Source organism: Gracilinanus agilis, chromosome 5 (genome assembly GCF_016433145.1).
Source record: "Gracilinanus agilis isolate LMUSP501 chromosome 5, AgileGrace, whole genome shotgun sequence".
NCBI lineage: Eukaryota > Metazoa > Chordata > Mammalia > Didelphimorphia > Didelphidae > Gracilinanus > Gracilinanus agilis.
The window spans coordinates 254,613,980-254,637,556 of record NC_058134.1 but is presented as its reverse complement, the minus strand read 5'-3'; the positions used below and the strand labels follow the sequence as shown (position 1 = coordinate 254,637,556).

The 23,577-nt window shown below is 37.8% G+C and overlaps 1 protein-coding gene across 13 annotated transcripts in view; it reads right to left on the bottom strand.

Moving 5' to 3' along the window:
- The window catches only part of PPP1R12A (protein phosphatase 1 regulatory subunit 12A), a 199,045-nt gene extending 179,260 nt beyond the window's left edge, over positions 1-19,785 (bottom strand). For 3 of the 13 annotated variants that reach the window (XM_044679895.1, XM_044679896.1, XM_044679898.1), the window contains exon 1: positions 19,464-19,753. In XM_044679895.1, the coding sequence (XP_044535830.1) occupies positions 19,464-19,700 (237 nt within the window). In that variant the 5' untranslated portion in view covers positions 19,701-19,753. Of the gene's footprint in view, positions 1-19,463 lie in introns of all 13 variants that reach the window. The other 10 variants (XM_044679901.1, XM_044679903.1, XM_044679902.1 and 7 more) reach the window with 6 other exon arrangements.
- Between the last annotated feature and the right edge of the window lie 3,792 nt (positions 19,786-23,577).

Here is a 23,577-nt window from a genome sequence, read left to right as displayed (position 1 = left end):
TCGGGGTGATGGGCTGATTGAATTAAAGTCTTGTTCAATGAAATCCATGGTTTCATATATATATAAAGTGTTCCTCATCTCGCAGATGGACAGTGGGCAGATTATTACGTAGTAAAATTAGTAATGAACTTGGAAATCTGGAAAGACCTGGGTTCAAATTCTTTTTCTAATACTTACTAGCCAAACGGTTAAAGACTATCATCTTCTAAACCCTCAGTCTGCTTATTTATAAAATAGGGATAATGCCAATACACCTCATAAGGCTGGTAGAAGAATCAAGTAAGATAATGCAGGCCAACTAGCCTAAATGAAGAGCAAGGAACTCTTAAAAAAAAAAAGTGATGGGCAAGTAAAATTACTACCAACATCACCTTTACTATCTACTATCTCCTTCAGACTGAGAGACAATCTAAAATTCTGGACCCACTAATCCAGGGAAAACTAGTATTCTCATGATCACCAGACCTAGTTCTAGCTCAGCCCTTGGAGCTATCATCCAAGGGAATCAATCCTTGTGAGAATGTGGCCAGGTAACTGCTTCACAGGTAATATATATCCTGCATCCTCAGTCATAACTACAGAAGATCTGAAAAGCAAAGTCCTTATCAAAAAAAGTCTGTCACTGTCAAATGGTTCAACATCAGAAAGTGATGATTTTATCAGCAGAAATAACATTAAAGAAGATGCATTACCACCTGCTTTATTGCTGCACCCTAAGAACACTGGTGTTTTTCAATCTGGCATGTAGCTGAAACAGCGTGGATGTGTTGTCTCCCCCATTAGATTCTATGGGAACAGTAACAGTCTTGCTTTTTTATATGTATCCTCAATCCTTTGAAGCACAGTAAAAGTCTTTTTTTCATTCATTCAGTGTATAAAAAGTCCCTGTAAACCTTAAATGTTACATTATTACTAACAGAAAGATACCAGGATAAATCACATATCAGAGATTATATTACATATTATACTATATATTATAATGTTTATGGTGATACCAAGTTGTTCCCTGTTCCATAAAAGCATCATTATACCAGTATTTTCCCTGTGATACTATATGGCTGTAAATCAGGGAACGCCACGCTTAACACTCAAAATTTCAGATGAACCAAAATTTGAAAGAAAATTAATTACTGGCTATAGAGCTATAGTGATTACTTGCTTACAAGAAGTGTCATAAAGAATATCATCAAGGACATGTATGACCAGAAAAAGAGGTGAATTGCTGTGTAGGACAAGTGAGAGACAACAGATGGGGGAGTCTAAGGACTACACTGTCAATTATGGTACGGCGACTATTAAAGATTTAAAAGTCTAAAAACACACAGGATGAAAGAGTTGCAATCAGTAATCATAGAAAAGGAGAGCTGGAAGTAATGTCAGTGGCCATCTAGTCCAATTTGTGCACCTAACTTGTTCCTACTTTATCAAATCCAACCAGGGGTCAACCAGACTGCTTGAAAACCTCCAAAAAGAGGGAAGCCACTACCTTGAATAGAAGCCTATTACATTTTTAGACAACTCTAAATGTTAGGAAACATTTCTGGACATTAAGCCTAAATTTTTTTCTTTGCAACTTCTACCTACTGATTTGGTTCTGCCTTTTAGAGACAAAAAAGAATAAACCTTAATCCTTCTTTCTACCTTACAATCCTTAAAATAGTTGAAAAAAGCTATCATGTCCACCCCTAAGCCTTCTCTTCTCCAACTAAGCATGCCCAATTCCTTCAACCAACTTCTCATCTGACACGGCTTAAGGTCTTTCACTAATCTGGTTACTCTTTTCTAGATACTCTATAGCTGTGTTGGCGAACCTATGGCATGCATGCCAGGGGGGGATTATCCCTTCCCCTTCTCCATGGGCACCTCAGGACATTTCTCATGTGACCCACCCATCTGCCCAGCAGCCAAATGGGAGCACTTCCTCTCTCCCCTATCTGGGATAAAGGGGGAGGGGGACACTCACATGCAATGTGAGGGTTTGCAGTTTGGGCACTCGTTCTCTAAAATGTTTATTTGCCATCAATGCTCCATAGTATATCAGTGTCATTCTTAAACTATAGCACTCAAAATAGAATTCAATAATTGATGAGGACAACTGATGAGAGACTTCCTCACTTGCCTTTCACAGTGCAGTCCAAAAGCACAATAATTTTTTTTAACAACTACATTGCACTGCTAACATTTACTGACCTTGCAGTATGTTAAAACACCAAAATCTTTTTTTCCAGGATTGCTTCCTAATCATTCTTCCTTCATTCTATATTTGTGAAATTGTGTGTGTAGTATAAGATTTGATATTCATTCCTATTGAATTTCATGTTGTTAGATTCAGCTGAGATATAGCCTGTGTCAAGATCCTTTTGGTTCCTAATTCTTATTCACTCTATTATTATCATTCCAAGTTTTATGTCATCTGCAAATTTTCATAACCTTACAACATACCATCCTTGCCTTGGTCCATGCAAGACATTAATAAAAAATGAAAAATAGTTTGGGGTATTTCAAGCACAATTCCATGAGGTACTCCATTAATCTTTGATCTCTTACAATGAACCATTTAAAAACTACTCAAGAGTCTAGTCATGCAATTAGCTCTGAATCCACCTGATTCTATAATCATTTACATCATCTCCTCCATCTACTCTACAAAAATAACACAATGTATATTAATCAAAAGTTTTGCTAATATCTGGTAAACTATATACATAGCATTTCCTTCATCAGTCATTTTAGTAATTGTCAAAAAAAAAAAAAAAGGAAACAAGGTTAGTGTCTCAATTTCCAAAATGTTTGTCACCACAAAAAGAGCTGACATAAATATTTTTGTACATAATGGTCGTTTTCTTTCTTTGATCTCTTTGAGATACAAACCTAGTGTTGAAAATGCTGGGCCAAAGGGTATGCACAATTTTATAGTCCTTTGAGCTATTCCAAATTGTTCTCCAGAATGGATGGGCCAGTTCACAACTCCACCAAGAGTGTAAGAGTGTCTGTTTTTCCACATCCCCATCAGTATTTGTCATTTCCCTCTTATGTCATGTTAACCAATAAAATAGGCGTGTGCATTTCTTTAATCAATAGTGATATAGAACATATTTTCATGACTATAGGTTTGAAGTTTTTTTCCTGAAAATTTACTAACTGGGGAATAATTGGTATTCTTATAAATTTGACTCAGGTTTCCACATATTTGAGAAATGAAGCTTTTACCAGAGCAAGTTGCTACCAAAAAAAAAAAATTCTCTCAGTTTCATGCTTTCCCTCTATTCTTTCCTGATTGTGGATTTGTTTAAATTAAATTTTAAAAAATTTTGCCCAATCAAAATTATCCATTTTACATCTCATGCCACTCTCTCTCTCTGTCTCTTTCTTGTTTGGTCATAAATTCTCTTCTCATCCATAGGTCTGGCAGGTAAAATTTTCCATGTTCCCCTAATTTGCTTATGATGTAACCCTTTATGTATAAATCATGTGCCCATAGACCTTTTCTTAGTATGTAGAGTGAAATGCCGATCTACACCTACTTTTGCCAAACTGCTTTTCAGTTTCCCCATCAATTTTTGTTAAATGAGTTCTTGGCCCAAAAGCTTAGATCTTTCGGTTTTTCAAACACTAGATTATTATGGTCATTTATTACCTATGTAATGTGTAACTAATCTATTCCGTGTAAATGAAATTAAATCTAGCCCATTCATAGTCAAAAATCTACCCATCCTAGGCATAAAATGATGTCACCCTCACCCTCCTTAGTGGGGAGGGGAGATGAGTTACCCACACGTGACAATAAGTAGCAAATCAAGAACAAGGGACTGCCCTTTGGGCAGTCCAAATCAATGTAGAGACTGCCATTTGTCCATTTGAATTAGAGGTGGACCCACGGGAAGTGACAAAAGACACTATCTCTTTAAGTAAGTGAGTTACTTCCTGTTGAGGCAGTTCCCAATCTGAACCTGGTGCTGAAGGAGCTCCTGAGACCACAGAACGCTTACACTCTGTATTGTCACGTGGGTAAGTTAAGCTGACTTCCTTGGCCTAGCTAGGCCACTTCCAAACTCTGCCTATCTGGCTGTTGGGCCTTGTGGCTTACAGCTTCATTTATTTAGCCTTTTAACTCTCCCTTTCTCTTTATTCCTACACTTTACCTTCCAGATTGTAAATAAACTCCTCAACCCGATGCTGACTTGGGTCTGATTTAATTACAGAATCAACCTGAATTGTTGATTCCTGGCCGCCACACTTTAAATACATATCTATAATTACCTAAATTTCCCTCTTACAATTCCACTGATCTACCATTCTATTTCTTAATCAATACCAGATTGCTTTGATGATTACTACTTTACAATATAGTTTTAAATCTGGTATAATTGAGCCACCATTGGGAGTATTTTATATTGCCTACAATTATTTTAAATGGACTTTCTCTTTCTATCTCCTTTTAGAGGTCATAGGAAATGATGGTGATTTATGTGAGTTTTATTTTATACCCTGAAAGTCTGCTTTTTTAAAAAATGCTTAATTTTTATTTCATCTAGCTTTTTAGTTGATTCTTTAGGATTCTCTAAGTATACCATCATAACATCTGCAAAGTGATTGTTTTTATGTTTCCTCAATATCTATGACAATTTCCTCCATTTCTTTTTCTTCTCTTATGGGTGTAGTCAGCATTTCTAGGACAATATTGAATAACAATGGTGATAATGGGAATTCTTGCTTTACCCCAATTTTTTTTTTAAACCCTTACCTTCCCCCTTAGAATCAATACATGTATTGGTTCTAAGGCAGAAGAGTGGTATGGGCTAGGCAATGGCAGTTAAGTGATTTGCCCAAGGTCCAAGGTCACACAACTAGGAAGTGTCTGAGGCGAGATTTGAACCAGGACCTCCCATCTCTAGGCCTGGCTCTCAATCCACTGAGCTACCCAGCTGCCCCCTTCACCTCCAATCTTACTGAGAAGGTAGCTTATCCCTATTATAAATAATGCTTGGTGATGGTTTTAGATAGATACTAGTTACCATTTTAAAGAAAGTTCCATTTATTCCTATTCTTTCTAGTGTTTGTATTTTTTTTTAAACCCTTGCCTTCTGTCTTGGAGTCAATACTGTACATTGGCTCCAAGGCAGAAGAGTGGTAAGGGCTAGGCAATGGGAGTTAAGTGACTTGCCCAGGGTCACACAGCTAGGAAGTGTCTGAGGCCACATTTGAACCTAGGACCTCCCCTCTCTAGGTCTGGCTCTCAATTCACTGAGCCACCCAGCTGCCCCCCCCCCCTTTTTGGTGTTTTAATAGAAATTAATGTTGCATTTTGTCAAAAGATCTTTCTGCATCTATTGATATGACATATACTTTTTGTAATTCTTATTGATAGTTAATTATGCTGAAAATTTTCCTAATATTGAACCAGCCCTGCATTTCTTTTAGAAATCCAATACTGTTGCAATCCCTTTGCTAGTATTTATTTTAAATTCTTGCAACAATATTAATTTTTGCAACACTATTGTTTCGGGAAATTACCTGTAGTTTTTCCTTTTTCAGATTCTGCTCTTTCTGGTTTAGGGACCAGCAAGGTATTTGTATCATAAAATGAATTTGGTAGGACTCTCTTTCCCTGTTTTTTCCACATAGTTTACAAAGTTTTAGAATTGTTCTTTAAATGTTTGCTAGAATTCTTTTGCAAATTAATCCCTCTGGTCCTGGGGATTTTTTCTTAGGGAGCTCACGATTGGCTTGTTCGATTTCTTTTTCTAAAATGAGGTTATTTAGGCATTCTATTTCCTCTTTTATTAATCTGAGCAACTTATATTTTTTGTGAATATTCATCTATTTCATTTATAATACTAAATTTATTGACAACCAAGGTCTTATTCTTAATTCTCTGACCTTCCCCTACCTCCCCACCCCACCATAAATTTTGTTGTTGTTCTTAGATTATTGGAAGCTTTAACATTTCTGACATTATTTTAGGGGACTTTGCCTCACTCATATTCATCTTCTTTTACATAACCTTGCTTCTTTCTCCTTCCTTCCTTTCTTTCCAGAGCACCTATATCAAGGTATTCAGGCAAATTCCATTTTTCCCCATTGGAATTTCTTCATTTTCTGATTCCAAAGTTTCATTTATTACCATTTCCTATCCTTCCTTTGCAAGACAGTATCCATACCAGCAAGATAACAAATTGGCCCAAGTATCAAATTTTGAGTTTGTCATCAAAATGTAACAAAACTTTATATTCTAGTTCTCAAAAAGGAGCTTCTAACAAACATTTCTAAGGAGTCTTTTGCATACAAAAACCTGACGTTACTGAAAATACCTTCTATGATTATGTATATAGCTAAATTTCAAGGCTATGGAAGGGAGTATATGTTACCAAGTGTTAAAATATGGAGAAATCATTTTGTTTCAATTCAAGCAGAAACAAGTCTAATGCTGACTGCTTAATTTGACTATCAGGAAAACTCATTAACTTTTTTCTTTTTGGGGGAGAGGGGAACGTGCATAACTGTTATTTACTTCACTACCTAGGTAAATCCAGATAAACATTTAATTATGTGATCCTGTGTCTGTCAGTCATACACAGAAATTCAAATTAAAGCTTCCTAAAATGACTGATTTTATGAATGCTACTATATAGCATTGATGGTGATCTCTTTTAGAAATGGAATGTCATGCCCACCTCCTCCCTTACCCCAGTCAGGGAAGCAAGCATTCCCATTGGGCTGTTGGGAAGAGGGGCAGGAGAGTATCCCCAGCACTCTACTCCTCTCCAGCTATGTGCCATGCTGTGAGCTACGATCCCCATAAACCTAGCTCCGCTACAAACCCAACACAGGAATCACCTTCACCACAGGCTCAACAGGCTGCTAATCTGTATCGAATCCTCATGTAACATGTGAGCCACCCCTTAACCCCCAGCACCCTACCCCATACAGGGGAGAGAGGAAGTGCTCCCATTGGGCTGCTGTGAAATAAAAAAAATGTCATCAGGAATGATGGAGATGGGGGTTAAGGAATAGCTCCACCCAAGACCTTCTGCCTCTCTAGTAATGAACTCTGGCACAGGAATGTGGGGGGGGGGGGAGGAGAGGGAGGTATGTATGCTCACAGAGAGGGCTCTACATGCCATCTTTGGCATCCGTGCCATAAGTTCTCCATCACTGCTATATAGCAATGATTACAATAATAGCTGAACAGTAATTCTTTACATATCCCAATAAGAGGGGGGGGGGGGAAGAAAAATAAGTAAACTTTTAAAAGTTTTTAATATCAATCTATAATAATTTATTTGGATTAGTAATTGGCAAAACCATATAGTGTACCAAAAAAGTAAATAATTTTAATGTATTTGCATATATTCAACCTATAAAACTATCCATTAGTCTGGGAAGCAAATTGACATTTTATGAAGACTGTCATTATAAAGATGTGCTTAAAGTAGTTTTCCATCCTAAAGATGCAGAACCTGGGTTTCTTAAGACCAAATTCCCTTAGGATGAGATTTGTTTTCTGAAAAGTAGAATGCAAAATGCATGGCAAAAATGTAATACATTTTCAAAAACATATAATACTGCTAACTACTGAAATGCATTATCAAATGATAAAATCTGACCGACTCTCTGAGTTGGAAGAATCTAACCCTCTGACTTCTGCAGATGACAAATGAAAGTTGTAAGCAGTATTTACTCTAAATCTCAATAAACAAATAGCCAAAAGCAAACCTACATCTTCTTACTCCAATTCCAATGCTGTCCATAACATCCTGATGAATATTTTAGTTGGACTACCCTTGAAAGCAATGATGTCAATGATTTAATTTAATTCAATTCAATTCAGTTCAACAATCATCTAAATGTCAACTATTTACAAAGTAGCAGGCTAGGTGAAGGGGATACAATGACAAAATAAACAAACAGTCCCTGTCTCTTTCAAGTCTTCTGTGGGCAAACAATATTTAAACAGAAAAGTAAATATAAGAATATTTGAGGAGGGAGAGATCACTAGCAACTGAAAGGATCAGTACCACATCACCAAGAATGAGCCTTGAAGGAAAAGAAAGATTCCAAAAGGCAGGTGGGGGAGGAAGGAATGTAATCTCAGCATGAAGGTTAGCTTAGCGAGTGAAGAGTGAAACATCAAAAGAATTCTATGACAGGATAGGAAGGTAGGCCGGCCAACTACATGTAGAAATATATAGAAAGTGAGGGATAACAAAGTAAACAACCCAAGTATACAGATAGCTACAAAATATTAAGAGAACCTTGGGGTATGCTATAAGGTCTCTCAGATTTACCTGATTCTTGCATGGAATCACACAGTGAAGTAACACCTTGATGGGTTGTGATCTCATCAGTACTCCAATCAATACAGATCCATTCAAGTATAGAATAGTGCCTCATGATATTTCTTGCTTGGAAATGATTCAAAAAACACTTTTCCAGGCACAGATCTTCTTGATTATGTTCTTACTGCTTTATACGTAAAGCACTTTAAGGATTACTAGAAAAGTAACTGCTGAGAAGTATCTTCATTCCCAGGTCACAGTTTCTACTGACTGTCATTTCAGGAATGCTGAAAGCAATTCAAGACAGGTAATCTCCCCATTCAAGTGCACAGTTGCAATGTAAAGCAGTACTGCTCATTAGCCATATTGGCAATGGATAAATGGATAAAAATATTAGTAAAGACTATAGATATTTACCTGCAGTATTTCACATAGGAAATCTTATTTTAAAAGAGTTGAACATTCAAAAATAATGTAAATATATTCATATCTTACAAGAATTCTCCAATACATTCTCAAAATATCAGTTATATTCTAAAGAAATACCCAAAATACTAATATACATTAAAAACTGATTCTGCTAATTGACAAGAAATACTTTCTATGCAAAAATTAAACTATGGCATTACTAAGCTTTATTACCTTTATAAAATATATCTCCTTATATTTTAAGTATTTTAAAAAGCTGGTTTATGTTTAAAACATAGTGTAGACATTTCTCCACCTCAGGGATCATTTATTATATTTTCCATAGGTTTTTATCTTCTAAGCTAAATTTAGGTTTTCCTAAATCAAGAAATATATACTAGGTGTATTTTTAAGTACATAATACTGTATTATATCTAGAACAACATGGCTGTTTCTAAAGAGATCACATCTTTCTCAGGAGAAATCCCACCACATAACTAAAGAGTGTCATACAAAAAGGACTAGATATGGAATCAGTGAATATGATCCACTCATAATGCTAAACTTGCCACTTACCTTCTTCAGGATATGGTTAAGTTATTTAGCCTCTCTAGGTTATTTCTTCCTCTGTACCCCTCTGGATTCTAAGGATTCTAACTCTAAACCCTATGAATAATAATGTATAATAATTCCAAAAAAGAAATGCAAGGCAATGCTAAACTTCGGAAAGCCAACTTAGACAAAAGTAGATTATCCGCTATGCTCAACAAAGACTGGGACAGTCCTGAGACAGATGGGGATTGAGGGGTATCAGGAAACACTTCATTTAAAAAGTGACATTTGGGCTACTATAGAATGTAATCTCCTCAAAGACAGGAACTAGTTTTGTGACACTCCCCCCTCCTCCCCTAGCACCTAGCCTGCTGCCCAGCATTTTGTGCATATTTCTGATATGCTTGATTGATATTTTGGATAAAGAAAGAACATGACAGTATGATTAAAAGCATGAGATTTCAGAAAAAGAATGAGAAAAGTCAAATCTGATTTTAAGCGCTAGTTCTGCTACTTACTGTGAAACCTCAGCTGTATTTCTCTCTCTTTAGGACTCAATAATTTCTAAAAAATATACATATGGGGGCAAACAGGGCAGGGAGTAAACTCTTAAGTCTTTTTGTGGTAGCAAAGAACTGGAGCTTATGGGGTTGTCTATCAACTGGAGAAAGGTTCAATAAGTTGTGGTATGTGATTGTTATGTAATTCTATGTACTATAAAAAATGAGCAGGATGATTTCATAAAAAATACTAGACTTCATAAATTGATGCAAAGTGAAGCAAGCAGAACCAGAACAACATTATGCACAATGAAAACAGTATTACTTGATGAACTATGACTGACCTAGTTACTCTCAGCAATAGTGATCCATGACAATCCCAGAGCCTCATGATGAAAAATGTTATTTTGCCTTCCAAGAAAGAACTAGAATCTGAATGCAGACTGAAACATAATATATTTCATTTTCTTTGTTCTTTTTTCATTTAAGAACTTTTCCACAAAACTACTCATATGGAAAAATGTTTTACATGATTACACTTGTAAAATCTACATCATATTGCTTGCCTTCTGCAGGGAGGAGAGAAAGTAAGAAGGGATGGTCAGAAGGGAGAGAATTTGGAACTCAAAACTTTCTTAAAAAATGAATGCTTATAGGGGGCAGCTGGGTAGCTCAGTGGACTGAGAGTCAGGCCTAGAGACAGGAGGTCCTAGGTTCAAATCTGGCCTCAGACATTTCCCAGCTGTGTGACCCTGGGCAAGTCACTTGACCCCCGTTTGCCTACCCTTACCACTCTTCTAACTAGGAGCCAATACACAGAAGTTAAGGGTTTAAAATTTAAAAAAAAAATTCTTTTAAATGAATGCTTTAAAAATTGTTTTTACATGTAATAGGGGAAAAATAAATTATTTTAAATAGAAAAGGCTCTAAGATCCCTTCCATCTCCAAACCTTTTGATGCAAGTGTCTGTAAAATTCCTTTCCAGCTTCAAAATTCTGAGATTCTAAATTTAGAGACAGCAGGTAGTTAAATATGGATAGAGCCTAGAATGCAAAGGAGGGATGGAAGGAGCAGTAGGAGGATGAAATAATATGTTAGATTAAGACCAAATCCTGAAATGTCTCAAATGCTGTGTATTAAAAATTTAATAGATTTACAAGAGCTCTTCTTCAGTCTCATCGAGAAAGCAATATAGTTTTTTTTTGTTTTTTTATTTTTTTATTTTTTTTTAAAACCCTTGTACTTTGGTGTATTGTCTCATAGGTGGAAGATTGGTAAGGGTGGGCAATGGGGGTCAAGTGACTTGCCCAGGGTCACACAGCTGGGAAGTGGCTGAGGCCGGGTTTGAACCTAGGACCTCCTGTCTCTAGGTCTGACTCTCACTCCACTGAGCTACCCAGCTGCCCCAGCAATATAGTTTTAATAAGAAGACTACTGATAGGAAGTCAAGAAACAAAGCTCTAATCTCTGTGTAACAAGCTGTGTAAATTGAGAAAAGGTGACAGTCTTGCTCAAAGTTTCATTATCTATTAAATGAGGCTGTTGCCGTCAACTAGGCAATAGGTCAACAAACTGTGATATATGGAATTAGTGGAATATTATGCCATAAGAAATGAGTTACTAAAATTTAGGGAAAAAATGAGAAGACGTACAAACTGTCAGAATAAAGTAGAACCAAGAGACCATACATGTCTATAATAATATAACATTCAAAGGCAGTTGAATTTAGATATGATGACCAATATTACTTCCAGAACTCATATGATAAAATGCATTTTCCTCCTGTAGGGGACTACAGATGTAGAATGTTTGATTTTGCTCAACTATTCTTCTTTGACCCATTAAAAAGGGTAAAAGATTGAGAAATGACTATGTCATAAAAAACGAATTATGAAAAACCTTAATAATGAAATATGGTACAGCATCCAAATTCATAAAGGAGAAACTGGCAGAGCTCAAGAAGGAAATAGACAGTAAAACCATACTAGTGGGAGATCTAAATATTCCTCTTTCAGATCTACATAAATCAAACCAAAAAATAAATAAGAAAGAGGTAAGAGAGGTAAATGAAGTCCTAGAAAAATTAGATTTAATTGATATGTGGAGAAAAATAAATAGGGACAAAAAGGAATACACCTTCTTTTCAGCTGCACATGGTACATTCACAAAGATTGACCATGTAATAGGGCATAGAAACACTGCAAACAAATGCAAAAGAGCAGAAATAATAAATGTAACTTTCTCAGATCATAATGCAATAAAAACAATAATTATTAAGGGCACCTGGACAGGCAAATCAAAAACCAATTGGAAATTAAATAATATGATTCTCCAAAACCAGCTAGTCAAAGAAGAAATCATAGAAACAATCAACAATTTCATTGAAGAGAATGACAATGATGAGACATCCTACCAAACTCTGTGGGATGCAGACAAGGCAGTACTCAGGGGGAAGTTTATATCCTTGAGTGCATATATTAACAAATTAAGGAGGGCAGAGATTAATGAATTGGGCATGCAACTTAAAAAATTAAAAATCCCCAGATGAAAACTAAATTAGAAATACTAAAAATCAAGGGAGAAATTAATAAAATCGAAAATGATGAAATATGGGAGTAAGAGTAAAGGTATTTTCTAAGATCTCTACTAGCTACTATCATTCTAAGTACAACCAACTTGTTCTATATCTTTCATGTATTACGGTTAAGATCATTACGTGCATGGACTAAGTCTAATGATTCTGTATATTAATTCCATTTCAGAAATAAATAGCTAAACCAAGAGACAGCAAACTTTCAAAAAGTAGTATACCGACCCGGCAAGCTTTTGTTGTTCTTATAAGGCCACGGTGGAATGAAAAGTGGCAATTTCAATGATAAAAAAAGGCTGCGTATGCTCTGGGTTGCAGAAGGCAGGCCTAAATTTTACTGAATTTTTCTTAATGTTAAAAATGTTTAAAATAATCATACTGTACATCATTTTGGAAATTATTAACATTAAGTATTTTTCTATGTATATATTTCCAAGATTGGGGGCCAAAAATAATGTTTTCCAAATAAAAAATGGCATATGAACTGACAAAGGCATTTATTTTGCAAATCCTTGTTAAAAGTCACTTAAGTATTTTGAAATGAGGGTCTTTCCAAATTAGAGACAGTCATCCCATTTGGCTATTCCCACCTCTGTGAAAAGAAAAGCATTTATTTCTTCCCTGTTTTATTTTTGCTTACTTCTACCCAGGCACACAGAAAAAGCCCCATTAGTCCACTGCTTGGAGTTATACTTTAGCTACTCCAGCTGAGAGAGGATTTAGCTATGCCACTTCAAAGTCAGACCACAAAGCTCTTGCCAAGAAGTCCTAGAATCATAGAGCTGTCCAAAAATGGAATGGGCCTGCCTCAGGGAACACAGGGCTCCTCTCCACTGGTCTCATCAGAAGCTGGGTAAAAACTATTTGAGGACATTCTAGACAGGATTCAGGATTTTGGCAAGAGTTAGTCATGATTTCCTGAAATTTCTTTCAATTCTTTAATTCTGTAATTTTTAGCAGTAGTACACTGATTAGATTAGGGTGATGTTAGTTCAGTGCTGTTTCTGACACCTCACATAGGAAAAGAAAGGTGTTTGTACTACATTTTTTAAAAAACAACTGTTAAGTTAGGGCCAGGAAAAGGAAAATCCATTTTGAAAGAAATCTTTTTTCAAAAAGAAAATGTATTTTTAATTCAAATAATCAAGTACTATAAAACAAATCAAGTTCAAATTTAGGACTAATTCAAGTTATGTTCCAAACAGAACATGCTTACATTGCAGCTTTCTAAGTAACACTGGACTTCTAAGAGTTTAAAACTATAAGTTAAAAGTATTCTCAGTATGACCTTAATCCCCACAATTTCAAAACTTCCAAAAATATTTGAGTGGGACAGTTATTAAACTTAGTATCTCTCATATAACAAAAACAGAAAATAGGAATTTATACAGAACATTACTTTCAATGTACAGTTTAATAATAATTTTTATATCTTCTCTTGAAAAAGTACTTAAGATTTATAAATATTTATAAGCCAGTTTTACTTTTATTTCAATTCTTCTGCTATCAAATAACCAATATGCCTCCAAAATAGTAATCACAACATATTAATATAGAATTAATATAGAATTTGCACTTCTAGTTTTGGTTGGCATTTTCCCTAGCTCTCAAAACTCTTTATGGAACTCCATGACAGTAGTCATTTAATATAATTTGGGGATTACCAAAAGGTTTGTCCACTCTAGATCACTTGAGTAGTTTTCCTTTTACTGACAAGTGAGAAAAAAAAAACACTAGATATATAAGCCAACAGAACTGATGCATTTTAAATTTCAATTATTTTTAAAGATTGAATTCAGTTCAATTCTAAGATAAATGTCCCTGTATAGTTAAAAATTTTCAAAATTAAAGCTAACATATAATTATGTCAATGTGAAATTTACATTAATATTCAATTTTAAAATAAAATTATTAAAAATCTACTTAGGGAAAGGGCATAAAAGTCAAAAGTTCAATTAGGAACATTCTTTCTAGCATTTAATTAAGATTTGGGCTGGATTATTTTATCATTATCAGGAAGTGCAAGGGGTGGATAAGAACAATAAAAATAACAGCAGCAAGAGAGAATTATTATTTTCAAATCTTTTTTTAATGCACAGCAAGAGATATTTTTCAGGTTCGTAAGCAAACCATTAATCTGATATCAGAATGTATGTATATATATACATACATATGTTTTTAAAATTATGTGCAAACAAATTTTGTCTATTTCTGATAAGAGCTTATACACTAGCAGGAGAAATATATATGCATAAAATAAAGCACCATACCAAGAAGTATGGTGTATGTGATTAAAATCAGAATTGCACAAGGTCCTAGGAAGGACAGGTCACTTCTGGTAGAGTCATGAGGAAGATTTTAAGGTGGAGTTGACATATGACCCGGGCCTTTGAAGGGCAGTGGGCTTTTTTTGGGAAGGGGCAGTGGAGGATCAACCAAAGGGCAAAATGAAAAATGAATGGCTTAAGTTAAAGTAGGGAGGTGGAGAAGCACAGATTGACTTGACATAAAATTGAGGTAAGGTGATGCTGCAATAAGTAGTAAGCCTAGAGTCAGGAAGAACTGAGTTCAAATGCTGTCTCAGACATTTATCAACTGTATGACACTGGGCAAAGCACTTGACCTCTATTTTAGTTTTGTCATCTGTAAATAGAAATAATGACAACATCTTTCTCAAAAGTCTGAATCAGAAGAACTAACATTTGTAAAACACCCTGAAAACCTTAAAACCACTTATAACCACTAGCAGCTTTTATTAAAATGGACAACCAATGGAGAATTTTCAGCCAGAATGATAAAAATGTTATCTCAGGAAAATTAAACTGGTAGAAGTATGCAGGATGGACTGAGCCAGAGAGGAGAATTAATTAGCAGTCTTGGCAGTGGCCCATGCATGTGGCAAATTGGGGCTTCAGCTAGGATCGCAGCATTGAAAATAGAAAAAAGAAAAGATACAAAGAAACTTAGCAACTAAGTATTTAGGGTCTCAGGAATCTAAGAAGACGGAGAAATTTCAAGTCTCTTGGCAAGATTAATGAGAGCAGACAATCTAAAGTGAAAAATTGGTGGATTTTTACATAGGCAAATAAGAGGGAAGGTGAAAGGATAAGCTTATGAACTTTTTTAGATCATATGAATTTGAGATTACAGTAGTATATCCATATAGGTAGGGCAGGGATTGGAAAAGTAAAGAGCTTGGCAGAGAGATCAGGGCTATGGTTATGGAAGGCAGGGGTAATGGGGAAGTGGATTTGATTTCCAAGGGAATGACTATAAAGAAGAAAAAAAAAAGGAAGGTCAAAATGACTGAACTGATACCCAAAATCTCTGAAATGGTAGTGCAAATCACAATCTTGCATTGAGTATATTGATTATACATTAGTACATGTAAATATATTAAGAAGTTACAGATCTTTAAGTCATTTTAAAATGATATTCCTTAGAGGGATACATCCACTAGGAGTCCAAAAAAATCATCAAAAGCTAAAAAAAATTCCTGCTAGGATTACTGATTTTTCTGGTAAAGTAAGAAACATGACACTTCTATTCTGATTGTTTTTTGGGGGTAGAAAAATGGGAAAAATACTAAAAAAGGTCCACTCTGCTTGAAGGCTGGAGCTATATCCTCAATTCCTAATATAATACCTGACACATAGTTCATATTTAATAAATCTTCATTGATATGGATGATAAAATTTCTATTTAAAAGGTTTTTCGAATTCATAACAAAATAAGAAAACATTAACCTTTCTGAACCTCAGTTTCCTCATCTGTAAAATAATAAGATTGGCCTGGATAACTTCTAAGTTCCCAGCTTTCAATTCTATATCTAAGATTTTGTAGTTTTTTTTTTAAATAAAATGAAATTATATAAACAAAAATGTCAGAACAATGAATACTAATCAGTGGAACGGAAAGTTCTTAAAGACTTTCCATATCTAAGTGAAGTTCACAATTTTTTTTGTTGAGAAAAAAAATTAAGGCAAATACACTAAAAACAGATCAACATTTAATCCAGTAAGAGTTTCTGTAGTGTAATGAGATGGATCTTATTGAAAGAAGTCACTAAAATATAAACTATCAATTATATTCGAGATCTTTCAATGGATTACTACTAAAAAAAAAAAAAGACACTGAATTAACTTTTCTTATGCGTGTTATTAGGTCTGTTTTATACCGAGAACTTCAGCAGTTGATAAAGTATAGGTTTTGGGACTCAAACACCTTTCTTTGTTATAGATTTATGATCTTCTATTTTTACTTTTCACTTTTCCAAAAGAGAAGTGCCTGCTTCCCTCACCACAATGGCAAAGTACACTCACTGTGTATTCAAAAAGATTGGTAAACAAGAAACACGGATGAAGGAAAACACATGACAGAAACAAAATGACCCTTCATATTTTTAAAAATATAAAACTTCACTAGTCTGAGGAATGTAAAAATGCGATGCTTCAAAGTTCTTATGTGAAAAAGTTTTTCTAACAAGGACTTACACTTACATGCTGAGATAAATTATATACACTAGCTAAAAATACATTTAGGTTTAGAGAATGTCAAAAATCCCACTCACTAAATCCCAGAATAAAAATCAATAATACTATGTTTAAAACCAAACCAAAGTGATTGTTGTGACATTGTAGACACAGAGACTGAAACACCAGCTATAGAAATAGAACTGAAAAGTTACTAAATAGAAATTGTATCATTTGAACCAATGTCGTCATTAAAAATATCACAAATGATCCTGTTTCTCTTCCCACTCAAATACACTGTGGTCATGGTTACAATAGAGACAAAAAAGAAGATAAAACATTTTAAAATATTAAAATCAACTATTACAAACTACCCTTCAATGCTTTGAGGTCTGCCCAATCATCTTTGCCTCTTCAAAAATCATTTATATGGGGGCAGCTGGGTAGCTCAGTGGATTGAGAGTCAGGCCTAGAGACGGGAGGTCCTAGGTTCAAATCCGGCCTCAGACACTTCCCAGCTGTGTGACCCTGGGCAAGTCACTTGACCCCCATTGCCCACCCTTACCAATCTTCCACCTATGAGACAATACACAGAAGTTAAGGGTTTAAACAACAACAAAAAAATCTTGAAAAAAAAATTCTAAAAAAAAAAAAAAAAATCATTTATATGAAAGACTTTATAAAGGCATAACGTTTTTCCCTCTCAAAGTAAAAACTGCCAGTTTCTACCTTAGTTTTTTTAAAATAAACTAATTTAATGAAATGGCTCTTCAGCCAACCACCCCAAAGTTGTAAAAACCTACTGTTCAAAGCTTAACCATAAAACAAACCTCTGGCAAGTATCATTTTGTTCAAACAGGTTAAAGAATCCAGAAAAAATGATATGAAGACTGAGCTTAAGATTCCCGTATGATATTTACCATATTTTGATTCTCCCTGCAACTTGTCAGTAGTTTCAACTCACAGTTAACTTGGTAAACAAAGACTTGTCAAGTTCTATAGCAAGCCTGATTCAATGAAATAAAATTTTAAATGTACATCTTTCCCTTAAACCGAAAGGAGCAAAATGGGAAATGTGATCACACACCTCTCTCTAAAATATGAGGCAAACTAATATGCATGAAATCTAAGCCCTAAGTTTCACCACCCACAGACAAGTTTTATCTCCATTGTATTACTCAAAATAAAGCCACAGCCTTCCTCATACACCATTTCAGTTTTGAAATATGTAAAGATGCAATGAGTTGTCAACTACAAGCATTCGCTTAAAATCTTGTTTTCCATTCTGAGCTCTGTGTGGTACCATTACTTTTGGCCTGTTCAAGGCAAAATTCCACGTTATCTCTGGACTGCCAATAGTCTCTCCTTATTTGGCTAACATTGAGAGATCCCAATCTGACTCTACTATAAAACTTTAACATGCACAAAGCATCCATTTTGAGCAAAGTTCCTAGTTTCTTTTTCCCCACCTCCATCAGGCAAGTAGGTGGGGGGTGGATAGCGAAAATACTGTCTAGTAAAGTGCATCTTAACAACCTCTTGTTGTCCCCCACCCCTAGCCTAGCCCTATTCCGGAACAACTTCATGTCACTGATGGGCAAGTTTCGGTAAAACCAACACACTGGAGGTGGGAGGTGGGGGCTGTTGGGGATGAAAGGTCCCTGACACTGCGGCAAAATCCTCCCGTAACACCAGACTCCTAGGATAAATCTTCTGGGAGGGAGGTGGGAAGCACTTAACAGTTCTTGGACCTCCCCTCCTCCACCTAACTATTCCATCTCCACCCCTACAAGGAGAAGTGCGGACCAAGCTGGATGGATCCCACCCCCGCGCTCCAGGGAAGGGGGCAGGCAAGAAATTATTTGCCCAGCACTCCGGGCATGGACCAATGTCCACCCTGTGCCTCAAGTCCCCGGGCACCTCCCCACTCCAAGAGGCTTCCCCCCTCCCCCATACATTATTAAGTAGTGAGCTCCGCGAGGGCAGAGGAGATGTTATTTTGTCTCTTTGTACCCCCTGAGCTTACTGCAGTGCATGGCACATAGAAAGCGCCAAATAAATGCTCCTTGACTTCGCTACACAACGGGCGTAGGGGCAGTAATTGAGGATTGGGATCCCCTAAGTCTTATACACTGATGGGAGAGATCCCAAAGTGCTCCCACCATCCCCATTCCTTTACACATTTTTAGAGGGATCTCCAAGCACTCTCACCATTCAGCGCTTTATAAGGCAACAGTGCCTGACACATAGTAGGCGTTTAATAAATGCTTGATAGCTTGACTGGGCTGTATGCACCGGAGGGTAAGAAGGGAAATGGAAACCCTAAGAGCTCTCGCCATCCCCCCCCCCATTTTCTCTCCATTCCCACGCCCCAGACCCACCCAGAGCCCCCTTAAATCTGCGGAGGGGCCACAGAAGTGGTCGTCCTTCCCGGTCAGTCCTAGGTTTTTCCCCTGGGAGATCGCAGGTCGGCTGGTTCCCTAATCGGTCAATCCATCTAGGGTCCCTCTCAGGCCCCCCGGATAAGGGAGTGGGAGGGGAGGAGGGTACAGGGTCCAGCCCAGCATGAATTAGGCGCCTACTGTGTGCGTGCGCATTCGGCGGAGGGCCCGGGGCCGGGAGCTCCGAGGCCTCCCCTGCGGCGGCGACCGCTCGGACAGACCTGGTGCAGGGCAGTGAGTCCATCCACATTGGCGTAGTTGATGTCGGCGCCACGGTGCAGCAGCTCGAGCACCTCGTCCGTGTCCCCGCTGGAGCAGGCAGCCAGGAAGACGGCACCATCGTCAAACTTCACCTTGGTCTTCTGGCGCTTCACCACGGGTGGCTCGAGGTCCGTCTCGGAGCCGATCCAGCGCTTCAGCTGCTCGTTCCGCTTCTGCTTCGCGTCCGCCATCTTCATCTCCCTCTCCTGCTGCCGGGTCTTCTTATCGCGAGGGGAGGAGGAAGGGAGGCAGGGAGAAGAGGGAGAGGGAGGGACGGCGGGCTTGTGTTGGTGGGGGTGCGGGCGCGGGGGCGCGCGTCGGACCGACGAGGAGGAGGAGGAGGAGGAGGAGGGTGTGGGGGACTGGAGAGTAGGCGGGAGGAGGAGACGCTCCTGCGGGACTTCCGGTATCCCACAGTGCACTAGGGCGGCGCGCACCTGGCGGGCGGACCGAGCGGGCCTCTCTGGCTCCCTCTTCACATAAACACGCCGGCCCTGCCCGACTCCGCCCCCGACACTCTGGTGCATGCCGCTACCCGTCACCAGAGGCTTCTGTAGCGAAACATCGCGAGAGCGGAGCGGGGAGGGGATCTTCGACCGCTGCGCATGCTTGGTACCGCCGCCTCCCCCTCCCTGAGAAAGAGTAGGAGGAAGAGAAAGGGTAGAGCTAACTGCCGCCGCCGGGCGCGGCGGTTTTTTGATGGAAGAGGGTGGGGTCTCGACTGCCTCCGGAACCCGGCGGCGGGGAGGAAGGGAAAGGGGCGGGGATTTTGTTTCTGGGTCTCTCCGGGGTTCCTCCTGGGCCGGGGCGGGGGAGGATCTACTCAAACCGGGTTTCGATGAGGCGTCCAGGGCTGAGGGTTGGCTAAGCAGACGCACCTTCCTTCTCCGTGACTCGGAACAGCATAGAGCCTTAGAAAGACGGAGATTCGAATTCTGACTCCGACACTTCCTGTCTGTGTGACCCTGGGCCAGTCATCTGGTTTATTTAGTTTTCTCTTCTGCAAAATGAGAATACCTACCTCCCCTAGGTTGTTGGAGGATCGGGTGAGATAAACTTTGATAAACTTTTTCACAGCTGGGTTGCCCAGTGGATAGAGACCCAGTCTTGAACTTGTCCCTGCCCCAGCCCTTAATCACTCCTGCCTTGATTCTAAGAGAGATGGTAAGACTTTAAAATTTTTTTAAAAAAATTAATATTTCTCCTCACCCTGGCTTCCAGATTTCTCAAAATCTGAAGCAAATAACTTAACCTCTTATTGCCTCCGTTTCATCATCTGTAAAATGGGGGTAATAATAATGGTGGATTTTTGAAGATCAAATGAGCTAACACATGTAAAAGCATTTTGCAAACTTTAAATTGCATTATTTTTTAGCTCTCACTTTCTATCCTAATAACCTTAAGAAGGAAGAAAAAGGGCTATAGGTTAAATGATTTGCCCAGTGTCACATGGAAAGTGTCTCAGACTAAATTTGAACCCAGGGCCCCCAGACTCCAGGCCTAGGCCTCTGTTCACTGTGTCACCTGTCTGCCCCTTTAAAGTGCATTATTAAGGCAATTGTGGCTCAGTTAAGAGTACTGGGCCTGGAGTCCAGAAGACCTAAGTTCAAATCCAACCTCAGACTCTTAACCAGATGAATGACCTTGGGCAGGTAACTTAATCTTTGTATGCCTAAGAGGCTGCTAATGGGCTCAGTGGATAGAGTGCTGGGCCTGGTGTCAGAAAGACCTGAGCTTAAATCCTGCCCCCATACTTCCTAGCTTATGTGACCACTTAACCTCTGATTGCCAGACAAAAGGATCCCTTGAAAAGGACATGGCAAACCACTCCAAAATCCTTGCCAAGAGAAACTCAAGGATAGACATGGCCCATGAGGTCACAGATTCATATAGAACTGAGGGAACAACCACCAAAAAAGCATTAGAAATGCTAGCAGTTCTTATAGGATAACACGAATGAGAGTCTATTCTAAGAACACTTAACTTCACTGATTTGTGTTAATGTTATGTGTTAAGATGCTTTGCAAACTAAAGAGCTCTGTATAAATGCTAGCTATCAAGTCACATTTTGATAATTTCACTGAGGATCAAATGAGTTAACATGTAAAATACTTTGTAAACTAAACCTTAAATCACTACATTAAGTTTGTGTTATTCTTATAGGAAAGACCTAGTTTCCAGTACCACTGCCAATTATCTATGTATGTGACCCTGACCAGTCATTTAACCTCTTAGTTCCTCAGTTTCCTCACCTGTAAAATAACGGGACTGGTCCAGATGACCTCTCTGGTTCCTTCCAGCTCCAGATCAATGATTCTGTGGTCTCTCAATGTAATAAAAATTATTTATAAAGCATCTTTCAGCCTACAAGACCTCTTTACCATGCCCCTATGTTATAGGGATTATTTGTATCCATTTTACACATGAGAGAATATTTTCAGAACTTAATTGTAACTCACATAATAACATAAGCTTTAAGGTTTGCCTATTTTCTTGCATACATGATCTCCTTTGGTTCTTATGTAGCAAGCCTATGCAGGACATAATATGATACAATGTCCTCTACATTTTTCAGATGAGGAAACTGAGACCCAGAGATACTAAGTGATACACACACACAAAGCAACTTCAGTTAGATTTTGAACTGCATTAGTAAGACTTAACTCTTTTTGAGAAATCATGTCACACCCCACACATACACACACACCCAAAGTGTGCCTTTTACTACCAGACATTGTGTACCCTGCCCTCAAGGAGGAAGAAACCCAAGTGGTTAAATATGATATTTATACAAAACAAATAAAAACATTGGGTGGGAGCTAACTATTGTGAGGGGTAATAAGGAAGTACAAATTCAGAGTAGACTTTTATATGTAAGGGAGGCAGGTAGGTTAAATAAAGAAGGCAGATAAGTGACTCAGAATAGAGTGCTGGACCTAGAGTCTAGGAAGCCTGAGTTCAAATCCAGCTTCAAACACCAGCTGTGTGACTCTCGGCAAGTCACTTAGCCTCTGATTTAAACCACCGTAGAAGGAAATGGCAAACCACTTCAGTTAGTACAATCCCTGGGTCACAAAGAGTCTGACACAGCTGAAAAATGACAACAAGGTTAAATAACTCTAAATTTGAAGTGTAGCTTTGTTTCTAGTAACACCCACCCATTTTCTGAAGTAACATTAGCAATCCTCTCCTAATCATAATAGACCAAAGATAGAAGACAAAGGACTAAACTGGGATTTAGGAAAACACAAATTCATATCCTACCTCAGAAATACAGGCTGGGAGACCTTGGGCTTAACCTCAGATATCCACTGCTTCTTTTCTAAAATGGGTTATTTGTGGGCAGCTAGGTTACACAGTTACATCAGGCCTGGAATAGGAAGGATCTAGGTTCACCTCTGGCCTTAGATACTTCCTAGCTGTAGGACCCTGAACAAGTCATTTAACCCCATTTACTAAGCCCTTGCCTTTCTGTCCTAGAGTTGATACTATAAGGGTTTTTAAAAATATAAAAATATAATTTAGAAAGTCCCTTCCACATTTCTGGGTCAGGCAGGTGCAGTGCCCCTGTGCCCTCCCCCATCTGGAAATTTCACATAAAGTTTTTTGCCCCTCCCTTCATAGCAGAGAAGTCTGAATTTTTTCTTTTATGAGGTATTTGCAATATCTTATTGTAAAATTTGGGTTAAGTATTTGGTCATAGGTTGTATGTCGGTCAACATTAAGTAAAAATGCGATATGAAAAAGAAATACAAATAAATAAAAATATAAAATATATGTATGAAAAATTTTAAATTAAACATAAAAAATGCTCCAGGCTTACCTGGAATCTAGTTCTCTTCCTCAGTAGAATTTAAGCACCTTCAGGACAAAAATTGTTCTGTTTTTTTGCTTTTGTAAGCATACCACCTAACCTTGCCTGGTCCATACTAAATGTTTAATAAATTCTTATTAATTGACAAAAAAAATGAAACACATTTGTGACGAATAATACTAAACGTACCATATGTATAACAAAAGCCATTTTAAAAAACTAACCTTTGATATTCCCTATTAGTACTCACCATTAGTTCT